The sequence below is a fragment of the Polypterus senegalus genome, chromosome 4 (assembly GCF_016835505.1).
Source record: "Polypterus senegalus isolate Bchr_013 chromosome 4, ASM1683550v1, whole genome shotgun sequence".
Lineage (NCBI taxonomy): Eukaryota > Metazoa > Chordata > Cladistia > Polypteriformes > Polypteridae > Polypterus > Polypterus senegalus.
This window is the reverse complement of record NC_053157.1, coordinates 123,536,794-123,559,459: the sequence shown is the minus strand read 5'-3', so window position 1 is coordinate 123,559,459 and position 22,666 is coordinate 123,536,794. Positions and strand designations below refer to the sequence as shown.

The 22,666-nt window shown below is 38.8% G+C and overlaps 1 protein-coding gene across 2 annotated transcripts in view; it reads right to left on the bottom strand.

Moving 5' to 3' along the window:
* The window catches only part of trpc3 (transient receptor potential cation channel, subfamily C, member 3), a 150,424-nt gene that overhangs the window by 40,971 nt on the left and 86,787 nt on the right, over positions 1 to 22,666 (bottom strand). For both annotated transcript variants that reach the window (XM_039751247.1, XM_039751248.1), the window contains 2 exons: positions 5,419 to 5,652; positions 4,955 to 5,219 (listed from right to left, as the gene is read on the bottom strand). In XM_039751247.1, the coding sequence (XP_039607181.1) occupies positions 4,955 to 5,219; positions 5,419 to 5,652 (499 nt within the window). The remainder of the gene's footprint in view (positions 1 to 4,954; positions 5,220 to 5,418; positions 5,653 to 22,666) is intronic.

The window sequence follows — 22,666 nt, the reverse complement described above, 5'->3', positions numbered from 1 at the left end:
CGCAGTAGTAGCACTGCTGCCTCGTAGTTAGGAGACCCAGGTTCGCTTCCTGGGTCCTCCCTGCATGGAGTTTGCATATTCTCCCTGTGTCTGCGTGGGTTTCCTCCCACAGTCCAAAGACATGCAGGTTAGGTGGATTGGCGATTCTAAATTGGCCCTAGTGTGTGCTTGGTGTGTTTGTATGTGTCCTGCGGTGGGTTGGCACCCTGCCCGGGATTGGCACCCTGCCTGGGATTGCCTTGTGCCCTGTGTTGGCTGGGATTGGCTCCAGCAGACCCCTGTGTTTGGATTCAGTGGGTTGGAAAATGGATGGATGGATGCTTATGTTGTCACAGGTCTTGCTCAGGTGTCTTCTCCCATTATTTTGTGCATCATGGATCCAAACAAATTGTGAAACAGTTGGAAAAGCACAAATTATTACTCAAATTATTATTCTTTGAATAATAAACTTGAAGCAATAATGCATAGGTACAAAAAGCCTCGTTAATCACTATTTACGGTAATGATATAAAAACTGACTTTGTCAAGTATTTTGGTGTTATTTGAGCAAAAGGGGTGTAATTTTTTAAGTCCAGGGAATGTTTACAAATTTTTTATAATTTAAATTAATTGTAATTATCTGTTTATGTTACAAAACTCTGCGGTGGTCTGGCGCCCTGCCCGGTGTTTGTTTCCTGCGTTGCGCCCTGTGTTGGCTGGGATTGGCTTTAGCAGACCCCCATGACACTGTAGTTAGGATATAGCAGGTTGGATAATGGATGGATGGATGCTACAAAAATTCACCTTATAAAGGGATTTTCACTGATTCACAGTTTGGCTTAACAAGACAAAGAACCTCTTATTTTAATAATCTCCATGTTTTTTTGCTCTGGATTTTGAGTTGTACATAGAAACACAGCTATACACTTAAGCACTTTGAGCATGGGGAAAGTGCAATATTAATAAGATGTAATATTATTATTATTACCCTGGGAAAATAATATGTTAATATAATAACATTTTAATTTAACCTTATTGAGTGTTGATTAATTTTGCTTCATAGCAAGATTAAATTTACTACTTCAGTTAATTTCTAGCAAAAATATTATATGTCAGTTGAATGTTTAACAAGTGATTCTGCTACCACTAAAACAAAATGTTACTATATTTAAATGGGTTCTATAAATTGTTTGTTATGCAGACTCTTGATAAACATTTAGTAAGATTATTTTTTGTTAACTTTAATATCTTCAGATAATTTTAGCATTTGTTTCACATATTACACTTTAATTTTAAAGTTGGAGTTTAATTCTATAACATGGTAATGTGGCAACATACACTTCTCTTTCAATTCTGTCACTAGTGCTAGTTTCTGAAGACTATGGAAGAATATTTTGGACAAATTTAAATAAATAAATGTACAAAAAAAATAAAAGTACTGTGAAATGTGAACATAAATAAATAAATGTGTTGTGAAATGTAAGCATAAACAAATAAATGTGCCATGAAATGTTAGCATAACTAAATAAATGTGTCATGAAATATATTTTTTGTCGCAAATTTATTTATTTATTTAATTTTGTCCATTATATTCTTCCAAATGCATCATGAAATACGGCTTGAAATAAAACTGTCACTTTCACTCGTCAAAGCTGACACAATGGGCCCTAGCACATACTGTGCTCTGATTGGTGAATTGTCTTCTGTAGATTGCTCATGTCTAATTCAGTATGTCTGTGCGGGAGATTGAGGTTAATGAAACAGCACAAGCCTAAATTAGAAAAACGTTTTCTACTGCCAATGAAATGGATTCTGCCAAAGTTTTCACGTATTTCATAGTGGAAATTTAAGTTTTATCAGAAGAAGTTACAATGTTGGCAACTCGTTTAGAATGTGATAACAATGAAACTATTTTAGAAAACATCAAAGAACTGGTGAAACAGTTTAGGTTACATGCCAGTTCAAGTGACGAAGTTACCTGCCCTGAATGCACATCCTTTGCTATTCCATTGAGCAGAAGACAATTTATCAATCAAAACATGATGAGTGAAAGTGACAGTTTTATTTCAAACCGTACAGTTAACAAAATAATCACTCCATCTTGGTATTAGCTCTCAAAAAAATGGTATCAGTGCACCATCAAAACCATGAGGACCCATTTCAAGTAAGCTTTTTTTTTCATTTTGTTTTTGCTTTAAGGCAGAATGTCATTCATCTATTATACACACACACACATTAAAATACACAGTATACAACAAATCTGAAATACATTTTTAGCCAGCAGCCATATTAATAGACCCAGTATGTAATGTTGGTTAAGTGCTCTAATGCCAATAGTTAGTTGTCACTACCTGTTGTTTATATAAAATGATTAATTGTCACATGTTCCTGTATTAAACCATCTTCAAGTAATTTTGAATTATCTTTATAATATTACCTATTTCAAACTCTGTGCACTTTTGCCTTTTATTTGGATCCTACAGCACCATCAGAAACCCCTTCCCATGCCTATGTGACAGTGATACAGGTCTGTCAGACATATTCTTAACTAAGTGATAGATACTCTAAGATATTAACTGATATCTAGGCAACAATTACCATGTATTTCATATTTAGTTTAATCATTTAATATGAGTTTTGTTAAGGAGTAAAGCAGGATTGACAGTTGAAAACTTTAGTCTACAGGACCTACAGCATATTTACATTTACATTTATTTATTTATTTGGCCAACACTTTTATACAAAGCGACTTACAACAATTGATATGCAAGTATTGGTACAAGTATTACTATGGCTGAAAAAAAGGTAAACTAAATCTTTCCCATGTTCAGCCTCAAGCAACTTAACAAGAGCTGACTTTATAGAAAGTGTCATTTATAGATTTTATGTAAATGAAGAGGGTTGGCACAGTAGTGCTTCACTACTGCATTATGGATGTAGTGTTCTGTATTTAGTTTACGATTATGTTCTCCCTGTGTCTATATGGCTTTTCAGTTTAGACTCCAGTTTGATCCCATGAGTGCAGCAGTGAGACCTGTGATGGACTGATGCCGAGCCCAAGGCCTATTCCTTCTTTGCATGCTAAGTTGCTTGGAGAGTCTCAGTCTCCACATGAACTTGGAAATGGATTAAGCAAACCTGGAAATATTATGTTTTGCTAAGTAAAACATCTGTCTTTTCAGAAACAACTCTGGTCCTGTAAGGACGGTATATTCTCCATAAACAGAGAACACGTTAAAGGTAAAACATATTTTCACCTGATTGAACCATGTAGCTACAAAAGTTTGAAAATAACTTTTTTTGAAAAGAAAAAAACAATTGGGGTAAGTATCTGCAGACAGTTAGAACACTGAAAAATAGCAAATGATAGATGCAGGCACTTACATTTAATATAAATCAAACAGATAAATATCAAACGTTTTTGTTTTCCTACAAGCATGCTCTGGTTTTGTTCACAGTGCCAACATACTCTATGTCTTGTGTCAGCAAATCACACTGTCAGAACAGGGGGATTCTCCATTATGACATAAAACAGTATTCAGCTCCCAACATTTTGCATTTTAGTTTTTTTATTTGAAATAAGAAAATGAAGGATTTAATAAGGCTACTGTATAAATAATGCATCTAAAGTAGTGTATTATATGTGTTATATACAGTATGACTATAATGTCTGTATATTTTATACTGATTGTTTAAACAAGCAGTACTAAATGAGATTACTGGATATATAAAGTGAAAGGAAAGCCTGCATAGCTGGTCTCTTAATACTGGGTGTTAGTGTATAAATACTAAATCACATGGTGCTGCATGGTTGGTTAAAATTAGTGAACTTTCTAGTTTCTAAACCTTTTTCATATATAAAAAGCTTTACAAAGAATTTTCTTGGAATTGATAACGTGGAGTAATACCTGAAGTAGCTCATCAATGAGTAAGAATTTAACCTGAAATAAGACAACACTTGTGAATGGTATTGTTATCCTTTGAAAATAAAATTCTGGTGGTCCATGCTGGCTTGTCCTGATTATGAAGAATAAATAAGTCAAAATAAAAATAATCTGGACATATTTGCAAAAATTGAGTTTCAAAAGAGCAAGGATTCAAAACACATTGCTAAAGCAACAAGAAAATCATTTCAAATGAAGAAAATACAAACAATTTCCATAAGTAGCTGGGAAATGTACTGACCTTTGTGATGTTCGTACTGAGCAGAATAATAATCCAATTGGACAGGTTATATTTATGAGATCAGCAGAAAAATATAATGATTTTCTTTTAGGGTTTAACATGAGGAATGTCCGAGTCAATGTTATGGTCTTTTACCAAAACTAAAGTGCTAACCAAAACTAAACCAAGTCATTTGTAATTCATTTTTTTGAAGTAACCCTGAATAGTAGTGTCTCCTGAGTAGTCTTTACGTGGTCTTTAAGTCTGAATGCCACACTTCTAACTGCTTGATGTGCATGTGACTTTCAAAGAGTGTTATTTCTATCAACAATACAGAAGTATCCATGGAAAGAAATGGCTTTACTAAATTCAAACAAATATCAGTAACATATAGGAAACAACAGGAAAAGAAACAGATCCCCAATACACTCCTAATAACCATAATTCTTCAAAATTAACTGCCAAACAAAATTAGAAATTTGCAAGAATTTCAAGTTGACACACACTGTTGATAAAGAAGTACTGACCTAGGGGATAAATACTCAGACAATGATGACATATGTCACTTAAAAATAAAATTTCCCAATCTAATTTAATTCCCAATCAAATTTCCAGACTGTGAGATTATTAAATGTGAACATAGTATTGGGAAATGTAGATATGTATATGTATATATATATATATACACAATATATTTTATATATACAGTATATTATATAGATATATATACTGATAATGATATTTTTTATGTGTTGTTATTAAGTTGATGAAAGAAAAAATATCAATAATAAAAATTTTAAAATTTACTCACGTGGTGAAAGCTGGATTCACTTTTGCTCCAAGATAATATGAGTAGAGGATAAACATTCCAATCATAAATGCCAAGAATACCATGATGAAAAGAACCATGAACTTGAAAATATCCTTCACAGTTCGACCAAGGGAGATCTGCAGAGGACCAAAGCTCTCGTTGGCTGGAAGAATATACGCTATTCTGGAGAAACTCAGAACTACTGCAATTGCATATAGACCTTCAGATATGAGTTGCGGATCTGATGGGAGCCACTTGTCTCTTGCTGAAACAGAGTAAGATTTACTTTTAGTTAATGGTGTACTAACTTTGTGTGGTGTATTGTTAACAGACATATACTGTATGTCCAGGTATCATTCAAAAAGATGGACAACAAAAACAAGCAGAAACCAAATGTTTAAACCAGCCATTTTCTCAGTAGTAATTTTATCAACTGTAAATAATCACTATATAATATGTCTTACCATAAGTAAAATATTCTATCTCTGGAGGAAGAGTAACCATAGACAGATCGCTGACTTGGAAGTGTTTATCTACAAACCGTTGAGCTTTTGTGGCCTGAAGGAAAGCAAAGAATCGTGCTGTAAATGCAGCAATAAATATCGACAGCATGCCAAAATCCAGCACATTCCACAACTGCAAAATATATTCCCTTGGACCTTCCATCCAAAGTTCCTTGCACTCTGACCACATCATCCCTGGAAAGTGAGAGAAAATGCAAAAAAAGATCAGTTTTTGTACTTCACTTACATTCATTTCAAATCTTTCAGGTTTTTAGCAATGTAAAAACGCAATATTAAGCATTAAATAACTAGTTTCCTAAAATGACCACAGTTTTGGAAATCTTCATTTTTAACTTCATATGCTGTTTCTGGCTATTGGGACAAACAATTTGAGTAACCATGGTTTTTACGTCTGGCGCCACCCTTGGTTTCTCCATATGCTGTATGTTCTTATTATACTATTAAGGCTCCAATTTTCAGCCACTTAAATCAGTTAGTTCTCTTGAGCTGTATGCTAAAAACTAAGGCCTATTGCACCTTCAGAGCATCAGAGAGTACACCATATCACGTTATAATCCAGAAACATTATTTGGACGGAACTGAAAAACAAATGATTAAATTCAATAAGATACAGTATAATTATTAAAGTATGCATTTTAAGTTGATATGTTATCCTAATGAAGTCCAACTTTTGTTATGAATAATATATGTATCTGCTACCTAGTGAATCACTTTTGGGCTGAACTGTAACATGTCTGCGAGGGTCATGAGGGCTACCTGACACAAATTAAGTCACACAAGCAGGCGCAACCTTTTAAGGAAGAGCCATACAGCTCCTTTACACTAAGACATGCTCATCTCCGATTTTCTAACTACACAGAACTAATTATGAATACATTGATAAAACTGCAGTACTTTTAAGATAGACTAGTGGCTGAAGTGCAAAGACATCCTATATGACTATTCAATGAGAGTTCACAATTAACACAGCACTATTTACATTACTGGTAATAATTTGTAAACTATAGTGCAAAAAATGTTTATAACTTTATTACTTTTACAAAGTGAATAATGAAAAAAACCTATTTACACAAATTAATTAAAATATAAGAACAAATAACATGGACATGATAGTTCTCTTCTTTGAGCAATAGAAGATCAGTACCATGCACAGCAACAAATGGGAGAAAATCCTTACATTACTTTGATGAGCTGAAAGTGAATATAAAGTTAATATAAAATACCCCTTCAGCTGCAGACAGTGCAAAACATTGTGTAAAGCTTAATCTAGCCTTTACTTGCCCATCTCTAAGACTTCTTTATTCAGTAATAATAATGCAAGAAATGCTTCTCTGTGAAATGTGCGTGAAATCATGAATGTTTGTAATATTAGGCTATTTGTGATTCCTTAGTGTTTCTCTTATTAGTCCATTTCATTAACTTGATCATTTTTTTCTATTTGAGGTATTGTGCCAATGAAATCTGATACCAGTATGTTTCAGTGGTTGAAGTAGTTATGAGAAAAGAAAAGTTAGTTGTACCACTGCTCAGAGGGTTTTCTGGAGGGAGAGAAGCCATAACACAGCTAATGCAAAACTGAACAAAAGGAGAAACTATGAAATTCCTGACAATAAAACCAGCAAGACTTATTCTGTCTATTAAGCTCTACAAGGCAAAAGAGACCCTAATCTCAATAACTGAATATCTCACCACAAAAACAAAAGTACAAAATGCTAACTTCTAACAAAAGGAAGGGACTACATAGCGTATTAAACCAAAACTAAATTCTCACAAATTTCAAGGTCAACAAAAGTAAATTAAAGTTTCAATGCATGAAGAGAAGAGCATAAAGCGATCTTGAAAAACGTAACATTAAAGGTTTACCTATTATAAACCAAGTCCTTAAATGTGGAAAGACTAGCAGCAACATCATATACCGACACATCTGTATGAGGTGTGAATGCCTGTGAACAACAGCAGCAGAAAACAGCATCTACTGTAGTGATGTCACAGCAATGTGACAAAAAAAATCTATATATATAAAAGTCATGTTTGTATGTTCCAGCATCACGTCCGAACGGATAGAGCGATTTTCATGAAACTTGGTACACATGTTCCTCATTGGTCAACTAAAAATACTGTAATGTGAAATCAGCCGTAACCCACCCTTCTGGGTAGGGCCGGGGGTGATCTTGCGGTCTTGTATGCATGCTATCATCCAGTTAACATTCAGAACGACCACCAGAGGGCGAACTGGAGGCGACTGCCAGCATTCTTTATGTTTCAGCAACATCGCGCCCCTGTTGCTTTTGAAATTAAATAAGAGTTCTACGCGTGGAAGTGTGTGCGTGTCTGTCCAGCCCGGAAGTGAGACGTAGAGTCGGGGTGAGGGTTCCAGCTCCGAGGATACGCAAGTGAGGCCAGTATGCTGGCAAAAGGAAACCTCCTAAGAAAGACAGTCGCTTAGCTGCTAATGCACAAACGATGCGAGCACTTCGGCAACATGAATCCTTCTAGCAGAGAGATGCCCAGAGTAGTTCTGACAATTTAAATATTTTCTAGGATCCCGTGCTTTTAACAGAATGGGCTTACACAGTTAGTATATACCAGGTGACTGCCAACATTCTTTATTTTTGAGTACCACTGCGCCCCTGTTGCTTTTCAAATTAAATAGAGTTGGCCATTTCTGAGCGTCAACTAGATGATAACATGCATACAAGAAAGCAAGACAAGGATATTAGTGAGTCTTTGTTTCTTAATTTATTTTAATTTTTAACATGTTTTTTTAATTATGTTTTTCTCAAACAATTAAAAAAAAACACAAGGGCAAACTGGAGGTGACTGCCTGCATTCTTCCCTGTTGCTTTTCAAATAAAATACAGTTGGCCAGTTCTGAGCGTCAACTGGATAATAACATACATACAGAGCAGCAAGACAAGCACATTAGTGAGTGTTTATCCATCCATCCATTATCCAACCCGCTATATCCTAACTACAGGGTGAGGGTGCACGGAATGCACTGTGCAAGATAGATAGATAGATATGAAAGGCACTATATGACAGGCGCTGCAGAAAGGCAAACAGGCAGTGAGAGTACAGATAGATGTAAAAGACACAAGGCAGACAGATAGAGAAGGCACTGTATAACAGATATTAACAGGAAATGCACTATATAATAGGCAGACAGAGAAGGCACTAGACAGATAGATAACTGTATTAGCTATATAGTACTTTTGTTTTATATATACTGTATATGTATTTTATAACTCAGAGAATTATATCAAAAACATTTTTTTTTTCATTTAACAAATTCCGAAATTTTGTTAATAGAGAGCAAGGCAAGCTATCGAAGATAAAGTGTTTTTTTCCTCCCGGGCAAAGCTGGGTATTTCAGCTAGTTTAACTATAAAACTTCATAGCTGCACTAGTTGTCATGCACATGGTTGCTTTGGCTGAGAGTAAATCCGTGTATGCCAAAGTGTGATGTCAGTATCCTTTGTGTAATATAATGACAAGGACTAAATTTGTTACTTATTTCTTACTGGCATCTCTCAGTATGACTAGAGGGAGACGTCGCCAACCAACCTATGAATAAGTCCTTAGCCACAGGTGGCCAAAATGGTGGCATCTGAAGAAAAACAAAATGGTATTGTGCCATTTCCAAAATAAGCAATCAGTTCCTTAAAGCCTTTACAATAATTCATAGTGAAAGTAAGTTAATATTTGGAATCCTCATATTTCAAAACAAATAAAACAATTCGGCGATTAGCTAGAAAAAAATTCTAACATATGGAATAAACTGAGAGACACAAATCATAATAATGGTTTTGTCTTGCATTTTCATACTACCTCTGCTGCTCAGAAGAAATATTTAGTCCAAAGTGATACACCCTTTGTTCTTTCAGACAGGCAAATCCAGTACTCAAAGACTGTAGATTGAAAATAAGGTAACGTGTCAATTTTTTCATGCTGCATAGTGAGCTAAAACAAGGTCTGAAAAGGTTTATGGTCTTTATACATCTTGTTTACACTGTACCTAGTTGTCTTTGCAATCCTAAGCTTTTCTCTCTTCCAATTAGTTTTGTTTATCTTTGTTGTCCTCAAGTTGAAATTTGTTTTGATGTAGTCAGCAATATACAAAAATTACATTAATATAAACATACATTGATACATAAAATAAAAATTGATTGTATTGATTGTATTTATAGACATAAAAAAATCTGTAATAGTTAATTATTTAAAAAAAATGAATAATAGCAGAACTAATTTACTAGACCATGTGCACCCTATTGTTTTTTTAAAAGTTCTCCCTCATTTACTGTGATCATTACATTCCATGCTACAGAATAAAACCACAGCAGCCCAATTTGCCCTCTCTTTTTACAATCAACTGAACTAAAAATTAGGTTGAGTGTTGACAGTTTATTTCAATTGCGGAACAGACATAATAAGATGAGACTCTGAAAGATGTATGTTAACCTGAAGTTTTGTGTATATAAGAGAGTGGTAATCAGTATGTTAAAAATAAAAGGAGCTCACACTATAAGCAGTTTATACAGTACAATAAAGCTATGATCCGAGTGAATGGCGTCTTATTTTCAGTCTTCCTACTGGTACTGAAATTAAGCTCACTAGTGAGCCTATAGGTATGTCTAGTCATCTGAAAAAATGCAGGTACTTAATTTTGTATATTTATTTTATAATATTGATTATTTATACTCTCCTCCTTGAACCGTCACCTTATCGTGGTGGAGGGGTTTGCGTGTCCCAATGATCCTAGGAGCTATGTTGTCCGAGGCTTTATGCCCCTGGTAGGGCCACCCAAGGCAAACTGGTCCTAGGTGAGGGATGAGACAAAGAGCGGTTCAACAAACCTCCAATGATGAGCGAAACCTTTGGACAACATTTTCCCTTGCCCGGACGCGGGTCACCGGGGCCCCCCTCTGGAGCCAGGCCTGGAGGTGGGGCTCGATGGCGCCTGGTGGCCGGGCCTGCACCCATGGGGCTCGGCCGGGCACAGCCCAAGAGGTAACGTGGGTCCTCCTCCCCATGGGCTCACCACCTATGGGAGGGGCCAAGGAGGTTGGGTGCAGTGTGAGTTGGGTGGTGGCCGAAGGCGGGGACCTTGGCGGTCTGATCCTCGGCTACAGAAACTGGCTCTTGGGACGTGGAATGTCACCTCTGAAGGGAAAGGAGCCTGAGCTAGTGCGAGGTCGAGAGGTTCCGCTAGATATAGTCGGACTCACCTCGACGCACAGCTTGGACTCTGGAACCAATCTCCTTGAGAGGGGCTGGACTCTCTACCACTCTGGAGTTGCCCCCGGTGAGAGGCGCTGAGCAGGTGTGGGCATAATTATTGCCCCCACACTCTGAGCCTGTGCATTGGGGTTTACCCCGGTGGACGAGAGGGTGGCCTCCCTCCGCCTTCGGGTGGGGGGAAGGGTCCTGACTGTTGTTTGTGCGTATGCGCCAACAGCAGTTTGGAGTATCCACCCTTTTTGGAGTCTCTGGAGGGGTTGCTAGAGGGCATACCTTCTGGGATTCCCTCGTTTTGCTGGGAGACTTCAATGCTCACGTGGGCAATGACAGTGAGACCTGGAAGGGCGTGATTGGGAGGAATGGCCCCGATCTGAACCCGAGCGGTGTTTTGTTATTGGACTTCTGTGCTCGTCATGGATTGTCCATAACGAACACCATGTTCAAGCATAAGGGTGTTCATATGTGCACTTGGCACCAGGACACCCTAGGCCTCAGGTCGATGATCGACTTTGTGGTCGTGTCGCCGGACTTGCGCCATATGTCTTGGACACTCGGGTGAAGAGAGGGGCGGAGCTGTCAACTGATCACCACCTGGTGGTGAGTTGGCTTCATGGTGGGGAAGATGCCGGTCAGACCTGGTAGGCCCAAACGTGTTGTGAGGGTCTGCTGGGAACGGCTGGCAGAGTCCCCTGTCAGAAGTAGCTTCAACTCCCACCTCCGCAGAACTTCAACCACGCCCCGAGGGAGGTGGGGACATTGAGTCCGAATGGGCCATGTTCCGTGCCTCTATTGTTGAGGCGGCTGACCGAGCTGTGGCCGCAAGGTGGTCGGTGCCTGTCGTGGCGGCAATCCCCAACCCGCTGGTGGACACCGCGTGAGGGATGCCGTCAAGCTGAAGAAGGAGTCCTATAGGACTTTTTGTCCTGTGGGTCTCTGGAGGCAGCTGATAGGTACCGCAGGCCAAGCGAACGCGGCTTCGTTGTTGCTGAGGCAAAACTCGGGCATGGGAGGAGTTTGAGAGGCCATGGAGAACGACTTCGGACGGCTTCAGGAGATTCTGGTCCACCGTCCGCGCCTCAGGAGGGGAAGCAGTGCAGTGTCAACACCGTATATGGTGGGATGGTGCGCTGCTGACCTCACTTCGGACGCTATGGGTCGGTGGGAGGAGTACTTCAAGACCTCCTCAATCCCACTAACATGCCTTCCACGAGGAAGCAGAGCCTGGGGACTCTGAGGTGGGCTCTCCCATCTCTGGGACTGAAGTCACCGAGGTGGTCAAAAACTCCTTGGTGGAAGGGCCCCCGGGGGGGGATGAGATACGAGTTCCTTAAGGCTCTGGATGTTGTAGGACTGTCTTGGTTGACACGCCTCTGCAACATCGCATGGACATCGGGACAGTGCCTCTGGATTGGCAGACCGGGTGGTGGTCCCCTCTTTAAAAGGGGACCGGAGGGTGTGTTCCAACTATAGAGGGATCACACTCCTCAGCCTCCCTGGAAAAGTCTATTCGGGGTTCTGGAGAGGAGGGTCCGTCGGATAGTGAACCTCGGATTCAGGAGGAACAGTGTGGTTTTAGCCCTGGTCGCGAACAGTGGACCAGCTCTTCACCCTTAGCAGAGTCCTGAGGGTGCATGGGAGTTTGCCCGACCGGTCTACATGTGTTTTGTGGACTTGGAAAAGGCATTGACCGTGTCCCTCGGGAATCCTGTGGGGTGCTCGGGAGTATGGGGTACCGGACCCCTGATAAGAGCTGTTCGGTCCTGTACAACCGTGTCAGAGCTTGGTCCGCATTGCCGCAGTAAGTCGAGCCCGCTTCCAGTGAGAGTTGGACTCCGCCAGGGCTGCCCTTTGTCACCGATTCTGTTCATAACTTTTATGGACAGAATTTCTAGGCGCAGCCAGGGTGTTGAAGGGGTCGGTTTGGTGGACTCAGGATTGGGTCACTGCTTTTGCAGATGATGTTGTCCTGTTTGCTTCATCAGGCCGTGATCTTCAGCTCTCTGGATCGGTTCGCAGCTGAGTGTGAAGCGGCTGGGATGAGAATCAGCACCTCCAAATCCGAGAGCATGGTCCTCAGCCGGAAAAGGGGGGAGTGCCCTCTCAGAGTTGGAGGAGAGATCCTGCCCCAAGTGGAGGAGTTCAAGTATCTCGGGGTCTTGTTCACGAGTGAGGGAAGAATGGAGCGTGAGATGACAGGCGGATCGTGTGGCATCCGCAGTGATGCGGCTCTGCATCGGTCTGTCGTGGTGAAAAGGAGCTGAGCCGTAAGGCAAAGCTCTCAATTTACCAGTCGATCTACGCTCCTACCCTCACCTATGGTCATGAGCTATGGGTAGTGACAGAAAGAACGAGATCGAATACAAGGGCTGAAATGAGTTTCCTCCGCAGGGTGTCTGGGCTTTCCCTTAAAGATAGGGTGAGAAGCTCAGTCATCCGGGAGGGGCTCAGAGTAGAGCCGCTGCTCCTCCGCATCGAGAGGAGTCAGATGAGGTGGCTCGGCATCTGATCAGGATGCCTCCTGGACGCCTCCCTGGTGAGGTGTTCCGGGCATGTCCAACCGGGAGGAGGCCCCGGGGAAGACCCAGGACACGCTGGAGGGACTATGTCTCCGGCTGGCCTGGGAACGCCTTTGGGATTCTCCCGAAGAGCTGGAAGAAGTGGCCGGGAGAGGGAAGTCTGGGCCTCTCTGCTTAAGCTGCTACCCCCGCACCCGACCTCGGATAAGCGGAAGAGGATGGATGGATGGATGGATTATTTATACTGCGGGGGGCTGGCGCCCTGCCCGGGGTTTGTTTCCTGCCTTGCTCCCTGTGTTATTGTCTTCAGCTCCAGCTGTAGTTAGGATATAGCGGGTTGGATGATGGATGGATGTATGGATGATTATTTATATCTGTAAAATTAACCCAGAAGATTTCTTCTATTGTTTTTAATCCCATCACGTCTGCTTGATTACTTTTCAATTAGTTTAGCGACTAATCATTTGCAGAGTATTGCAGTTAATTGTGTGTCATTTTCTTAATCAGAAGGCTTTTTAGCATAGAAAATCACACAATTTTGTTTAAAGTGCAAAAAAGCAGTCTAACTACCGAGAAAAAATGGGTTATATATTTATCTAAAAATCCAATAATATAGCATTCCATAATATATTTCTCTATCAAATATACTTCAGTCAAAGATGTTCCAAAAAAACAAAGTAATATAACAACTAATGAAAAGTTACCATCTAACATTAAAAAAACATACTTAAAGCAATGTTAATAAAAATAAAAATGTAAAGGAAATTACATTTCTGTAGCTGTGTGACTCTCAGAAGAAACTATTTTCTTATTCATTAAAAAGTGGTTTAATAATGAATACAATTTACTGCAATATTAAATGTCATCTTTTAATCCTGAATGCTGAAACAAAACAGTAAAAAATTATTCATGCTTTCTTAAGATAAGTATTTGTAGTAAAATGACTTGAAAATTTCTTAATTAGTATGTATTTGAATTAACTTGTACCTGCATTATTAATATTATCATATAGAATTATGCACTACATTCATACTTCAATGCGAAAGGTGCTTATTTACAATAATGGTGGAGGAAAAATAAAATTGTATGTGAATTGATGTTGTAATAAAGTTGTATGTGAATTAATATTGAATTAATCATTAATGTATTCATGATTGAAATGTAAAAATAAATTTATTTATTATCAAATTTCTTTATGTTAAATTGCGTATAAAGTTTGAACAAAGCTTCCATTGAGTAGGAGGTTGTGAAATAATATACAGTAACCAAATGGAACAGTCAGAACTATAGTCATTAAAATGCAACTTATTATTAATTAAATATATTCTGCAAACACAAACATTTTTTATTTCTTATGTTAGTTGAGTAGTTGAGCTAGAAAGATTTCTATAGGTAGGGAAAATCTTAATAGACAAGTGGCAGAAACATAAATATAATGTGTTCAGTGTGATTTGAGATTTGCTGACTATAATCCCAATTATATCAGTTATTTCAAATAGTTAATGAATATGCAGGATTACTAAAGTTTGCCTTCATACTCGTTCATCTGAATGCTACTGGAATAAATAAGAAACACCATGCTCCACTTTGTAGAACCCCCTTAGATTTTAGCACAAGCATCTGTCCCCCTCACCAGAACTGCACGAAAGGAGAACAGTATGGCCATGCCTCCTAAGGAACTATTAGGCATTTATCTCAAAGGAGTACTAATCTGTTGAGAATAATTACTAAATGCTGTCTGCAATTAAATCTATGGTTGGAAAGTGGCAATAACGGATCATCAAATTAATCTTTCACTGCAATACAAAGAATAGAGTGAGATATTTTAGATTGCCAATATGAAACTGGATAAGCAGGTTTAAAAATTAATGAATGAATATATGGTTTAAGTTGGCAGTTCTGAGCTACATCCAGGATTCAGTAGGCTATGACAAGAGATATACAAGGAAAAAAGTAATTAGTTCACCATATTGGTAGATCATATATATAGTAATTAAATAGGCTTGGAATACACTGAATTAAAGAGTGAAACACTTTTTAGCCTTCATTTTACATTGTGAACGTATGATGGCGCAAATGTAGTTTTTCCCTAACACAAGTACATGCCAAAGAGGCCAAAAGTTATAAAATGCAATTTTGTTAAACCATAATATATACAAAGGAAAAAATGAAGAAAAAAAGGAAAATTTAACTACAAACTAAATAAAAAAACTAAAAAGATGTAAAACCTCTCTAGACCTGAACTACACAGTAACTAGACTTTCATCTGACCAAGACCAAGTCACTTCTAGGATAACAAATGGTCCTCTACTCACCACTGAAGTTTTGTTACTCTTAAAGCTCCAGGGGCTTCATGCTGTATATACAATCTTGCTTAGATTCCATATTAAAATTTGCTCAAACAGCAAAAACAGCACACCCAAAAAGAAGCATTTAATTTATAAAACTGTATATACACCACATGCCACATTAAGTTCCTTCATAAATCTGAAATCAACATAAACTTTGCACACAGCCATTTTCTGTCCCTGCCTGTCAGTAACCATACACTTTATTGTGTAAAAATGCCTTTTATGAATATTCACAATATAATCACCATATATATCTGGCCATGTTCCAGAGTGACCACTTTTCTACAAACCATTGAAGAACAGAGGTAAAAAGGGCATAAAACTAAACTTAAGTGAACGTAAAGTTGAGGTATTACTGACTGAAGTGAAGAATTACAAAAACATTCTTTTTGTTGGTCTCTCTCTGGGAGTTACAAATAAAAGAAAAAAAAACAAGTGTGATAGCAGCTGAGTGAGGAGAGCAATAGCAATGTACCACCAGCATAAAGTGTGAATTGCCACAGACTGTATGCAAAGAACTGCAAGATATTTAAAGCATGCCTGTTCTTCCTCTTCTTCTTCTTCTTTCGGCTGCTCACGTTAGGGGTTGCCACAGCGAATCATTTTTCATATCTTTCTGTTCTCTGCATCTTGTTCTGTTACATCCATCACCTGCATGTCCTCTCTCCCCACATCCATAAATCTTCTCTTAGGCCTTCCTCTTTTCCTCTTCCCTGGCAGCTCTATCCTTAGCATCCTTTTCCCAATATACTCAGCATCTCTCCTCTGCACATGTCCAAATCAACTTTGCCTAGTGAGATCAATGTTCCAATACTGACCTCTTTACATTCAACGTACAATATCCAAAAATCATTTAAGTGCCATTGTGTTGCCATCCTGTGGTCATCCATGTTGCTGTGCTACATGTGCAGTACTGCACAAGCCATTAAAATGCGGCAAAACTTTAGTGGGGCTGTATAGCAGTGTGCCGCCCAACGAGTCCAAACATTACCATTTACCTTTCAAAGAACCAGTTGTCTGTTTTATCACCAATCATATGTGGGGTAGCCTTTCATTATATCTCCTCTCTTGTGGTGTACCCACTATCACCTGAAAGAAAGATTATACAAGTTGTCTGTAATATACTAACCTTATTTGCAGCACTATCAATTACACTTACTTTCCAAAACGACAACCATCACACAGAGCATAACCCTGAAGTCAGCTTTCAACACTACTATTTGATAAAATAAAGGAATTGTGAATTGCGTTAGTCAGACACCTTTGACCATCTCATAGAAGTTCTGTATATTAGTTGAACTAAATGTTTTCTGTTTACAAAAACAAATCCATTTTATGATGGTGCCTTTATCACATTATACAGTAAGTGCTGTCAATTGTGCTGACTACATTAGGAAAATCAGCAATAAATGCAAATGACCTTTTTTATCTCAGCTTGCTCACCCTGATGGTAAAGATATTGCACATATCTGGGTAGCGTCTTAACTATACCATCCCATACAGATGGCATGGCTAAGGGATGGCCACAAGATTCAGGACTGGTCAGCCAGTTCATATTGAAAAGCACAAAAACACCCTAGGTTTGTTAAAACCTGTAACGGAACATGGATTATATGATTTCTACATGATGGCCTCTTTAATGTAGGCTTCAATTCAGCAAATTATTACTCCCAAGAGGATAGCTCTATAAGCTAGTTATCATCATGAGCCAAAAAATTATTGTGATCCCTCAAAGCTTGCTCTAGCCTGTCATTGGCGATATCTTCTAAAGGGCAAATGCTGCTATTGTCGATTATGTTGTACAACACACATCAAACCCTTTCTTTAAAGCAAAATAGATAGGCTACACACTAAAAGCAATTAACACAAAGTGTATGCATTAGGCATTACTACCAACACTGAACACAGCTGTATTGAAAGAGCATGTCAATTAACTGTAAATTAACTAGTTCAAGATTATTGGAATGTGACTGACATTCCACCTGGTGTCGCTAAAGTGACAATACCAAAAACGTCTACATGCGACTTACTGATGGTTAAGGCCTGCCATAACCTTAAACCAAGTTCATGTTTTAAAAATCCTGACTTTTACATAAGAATTGGCTTATGCACGTTTTCGAGCATACGCAAGTTTTATACAAGTGATCCCAAGTCTCAAAAGCAATTACTTGTTATTTTTGTAAAAGAGCCCCCATCTACCCTGTTACGTGTTAACGTGTGTTGATGCGTTGCTGTGATATTTGCATTTATGTATTGTTCATTTCAGTGTTCTTGTGCTTTGTGGGTGAAGCCCCAGGAGGCGGGGCCACTATAGCTTTACAATTTCTGAGCACTCCTTCTGGCTATTTAACCAAAGCAGAAAAAGTTCAAGAACAGGAGAACATTGTTTGTGAAAGGACTTGTGAGTGCTGTTATTTGCTTCAGATTTTCTGTTTTTCTTGAGTAACTGTGCTTCTGTACCAGGTTGTCTCTTCTTGATTGAGACTTGTCTGGTTAGGATGGCATTTTAGGCAACTCCTTTTTGATATTTTTGGTCTTTTGAGCATTTTGCTTGTATTTCTCTATTTTTCCTAATAATTACTTCATTTATAAAGATTATTTATTTGTCCCTGGTCTTAAAGGCCACAGGTTAACAGTCATCTATATTATTCAGGGGCTTTAGATATTTTTTTGTGTATTTTTCAGAATTTTAACCCATCTTTCTATTTTAAATGTCTGCTAGGCTGGAAGCCTGCAGTTAGCAGTATTGACGATTAACTAGTGGGGGTGTCCAGAAAGAAGGACATCACGACCAGGATAAAGGATTGTGGAATTGTGTGGAGTATTGCTGTGTCTGTGTTTTTGGACTCAGTGGTGGATTTGGGTCTAATTGGGCAGGCTGTTTAGGTTGTGGTCCTGCCTTTATGGTCGTTTTAGGAGGCATCAGACCTATTTGAGATTACAAATCAGAATATTCTCTTCTAGGACTATGTTCCTTGTAGAGGACAAGAGCTGTTGCCATCTTTAACATTTACTCCTAGGCATTGCTATGCATTTTATGAGGGGGTGATGCATACCTGTAAAGCTATTGCTCACCTGTCCTCTACAGTCTTAGAATCAAGTATTGTACATAGACCATGTATTACACAGCCCAAATTTAAGCTATATCTCTCTCCGGCAGTGTCTGTTTACCTATGTTGACATAATGACATTTAATGACTAAGCAAAAATTTTCTCTCATTTTTTCATTATTATTCAGCCTGGCCCTATTCCGGGCAGCACGGTGGCACAGTGGTAGTGCTGCTGCCTCGCAGTTAGGAGACCTGAGTTCGCTTCCCGGGTCCTCCCTGCGTGGAGTTTGCATGTTGTCCCTGTGTCTGCGTGGGTTTCCTCCGGGCTCTCCGGTTTCCTCCCGCAGTCCAAAGACATGCAGGTTAGGTGGATTGGTGATTCTAACTTGGCCCTAGTGTGTGCTTGGTGTGTGGGTGTGTTTGTGTGTGTCCTGCGGTGGGTTGGCACCCTGCCCAGGATTGGTTCCTGCCTTGTGTTGGCTGGAATCGGCTCCAGCAGCCCCCTGTGACCCTGTAGTTAGGATTCAGCGGGTTGGAAAATGGATGGATGGGCCCTATTCCTGTCACTCCCCCAGTTACATAAAGAAATGAGTGGTATAGCCAAATAATGTATATCTGCATCAAAAGTATTTAAATTCCAGCTCAAATGGATTTTTCATTTTAATTATTTAGCTTGTTAGCTAAAATAATGTCACATGGTGATTCCCTAGGTGAGTTATTTGTTGATTTATTTTATAGCTCAGCATCTCAGCTCTGCCTCTTCCTGGCAAGTTTTCTATTTAAGATCTCAAAATGTCTCTGGGTCTGTTTTCTCTGTCAATTCATGATGAAAAAAGGACACACTATTAAAGATCACCAAAAATCCAGAACAAAAAAAAAATACTCTGGAAGATGGACAAAACAAATGAGATCCAGATACTAACTGATGATCTATGAAAGCAACTCTTTATTCAGGAGAACCACTGACTTAAGGCCACAAAGGGACTACATTGCAGCTTGCAAATTATACATATGTTATATTTGTGTTCAAAGTGGACAGTCATTTCCAAGACTCGTGAATTTAGGAGGGGTTGCGGGTATGCAGCAGAGTTAAGGAGATTAACTGATACATTCAGGAGTGCTTTGATGCAATATTCCTTCATCTCAACAGGCCAAGTTCCCATTTTTCCTGCTCTGTGGCTCAAATGATTAGCATGAAATATGTTTTGTAATTAACCAAGATGTCATTGTAATATTTTTTAACCTGACACTTTCTAAGTGTACCATCTTGAAAATAATGATTTTCTCTGCTTCTAAACGTATGACAAATATGAAACTAGTTTCTTCAAGGAAATATTTAAAGAATTTGCAGAGAAGTAGAAACACTTGACATAGCCAAGCAAACATTATATGTACTGTAAAACACAATAAAGAAATGCCAAAAAAATGGTTTTGTAACAGTTAACATGGCATTGTTGGTAATGAGCTGTTAGGACTCTGCAGAAGGTACTTTACTGAAGCAAACTTAGCTGTTTTGATCTTGGGGAATAAGATTTCTTTTACCCCCAACAATTCAGATATTTTGTCAACTTTGTTTTTGTATTCAATAGAGGTAAATGTTTATTGAAATAACAAACCAGCCGCTACACTTGTAAAATTATAACCTGGTGGAAACACAAATATGAATTTCATAACCCTTTTTAATAATTGTGGTAATTGAGTGAGCAACTGATACTTCCTTCTGCCATGGACTCATACTTTAGCATGGATGGAAGATATCAGCATCATCACTATGTGACAGCAGTAGCTGTAGCAACTTTACTATAATGTAGAATGCTCATTGATGGGCTGGTTGGTCACTTGACATAGGTCAGACAGACTTTGACTTGATTCTCGCTAAGGTCCTGATTTATTTTGCCTGGAATACACCAGCTGCAGCTTTTCTGTTGTCCATTAATCTTGGCTTAATATACATTATAATATCTTTACTTCTAATATTACTATTATAAACTTTATAAAACAAATTTAAAATTAAAAGTTTAAATAAAGTCGGTTGGTCCCGTCTGTTGCGAGAGATGGACATCTGAGGCACTGCTCCATTGGCAGCAGTGTTATTTAGCTTTTTTATAATATATCTAAGATACCCTCTATTTAGTCAACCCAGAAGGATTTAATTACATGTACAATATACTGTATTAAAATTATGAGTAGAACACCAAGGGGTCAGAAAGAGAAGGAAAAGCTAGCAAAAGTTAAATCAAAGTCTAAGCCAGTGTCAAGTTCATGTTAAGGCCTGACACAGACTGAGTTGGAAGAAACAGGCAAAGGAATGGATCAGTCAGGATCTCACGGTGCAGCATCTGCTCCAGCCAACAGCAAATGTGGGAGAAAAACTGCAAGTGGGGCAGGCAACGAGAATTCACCAACGTCAGGTGAGATATCAGAACAGAGCAAGACCTTTTTATTCCCGCTGTCAATTATTATCAACACCCTCTGTGGGTCAACAGATTCAAACTCCATCAGGAGAGGTAATTCCGCCTTCAAAGCATGGAGAAGATGGAAATGAGATGTCTGAGCTGAAGGCAGTGATTACCGCACTTCGGCTAAAAATAAATGATGCATGGGAGGATATAAAGAAGAATATAACTAAGAGAAAAGACAGAATAGACAACTGAAAAGACAAGCTATTTCAGGATATAAATGATCACGAGGTACATTTAAGCAATAACTTTGATGTAAACTTTAAAAAAAATCTCTCAATAATTGATGAACAAATACAGAAAAATAACAGCAAAACTTAGAATAAACTAAGCACAGGGCCACCAAATCCCAGGGGCCGCCACACCAATATATACTGAATATAAAACAGAAAGAGAAAATAACGATACAGTTAAAAACACAGCGGCAAATTTCGCCAAAATTTAAACGCTTGTGTCATAAGCACGAGGCGGCTATGCAGTGTCCGTGTTTGCCATGTGAGAAGCAGTTCAAATAGGAAGCATGGCTGAGGCAGCGTGTGCTTGATGCTGTTTACCGATAATTCTCTTTCCGATCAGATTCTCCGAGTGGTGTAGTAAGAGTAATATGGAAAAAGATGATCCGCTGTGGCAACCACTAGCAGGAGCAGCTGAAAGAAGAAAAAGAAGGTGAAGTGAGAGTAACAATGCTAAAGCAGCTATGGAATTTAGAATAGTTTGACCATTCCGTGGACCATTATATTGTTACTGGTTAATTACAATCAGATGCATTAAACCAATAAAGAATATGTGGTTAATTTCAGTGTATTTATAAAGCTGCATCAGGAAAAGAAAGGATAACCACACAGGAACAGAAGCACTGCTTTGATGCTGGGTGCCGCCGGTCTGCAAAATCGAGCGGAGAACTTGCGTATGACAGGGTATGAAGTACGGTGGAAATGTGCGTGGCTTTACGCCAAGTTTAGGTTTTATACATTGTGATTTGAACGTGGAAATGTTCTTACGCAACATTTCTGTGCGTATGCACTGTTTATACATGAGGCCCCAGGAGATTATATTTGAAAATAAACGCATTTGTATTTTCCCAGATTTCTCTCCTTCAACAGCTGCCAAACAAGCTGTATTCGACAGCATTTCACAGCGCTTACGCAAAGCTGAAATGATATACAGCCTCTTGTTTCCAGCTAAACTGTGTGCAACTTAGTGTATTTGTAATGTAGCATTTGCTGTAACTATACATTCTATTTCCTTTTTGGCCACTTTTTTCAGTTACTATTTTAAAATTTATTCTGTTAAATATGTGCACATTTTGGTAATCATTTAATTTAATAGTAATTTAAGTTTTATTAAAAATTTGAATTAAAAATGTCCTCCCTTTTTTCTTAAGGGGACTGTTTAACATCATATCCTACATATATTGCATCTGGACTGTACTATTTGAAGATACCTCAGTTTCAATCCTTACCACACCACTGCTGGGGGTTAGTTTTGTTTTGGACGTGTCTTGGCATGTCAGAGGACTGGGACACTGTGAAGTATGGTCTAGCCTCACTTGGGGAGGCAAAATGGGAGAGGGC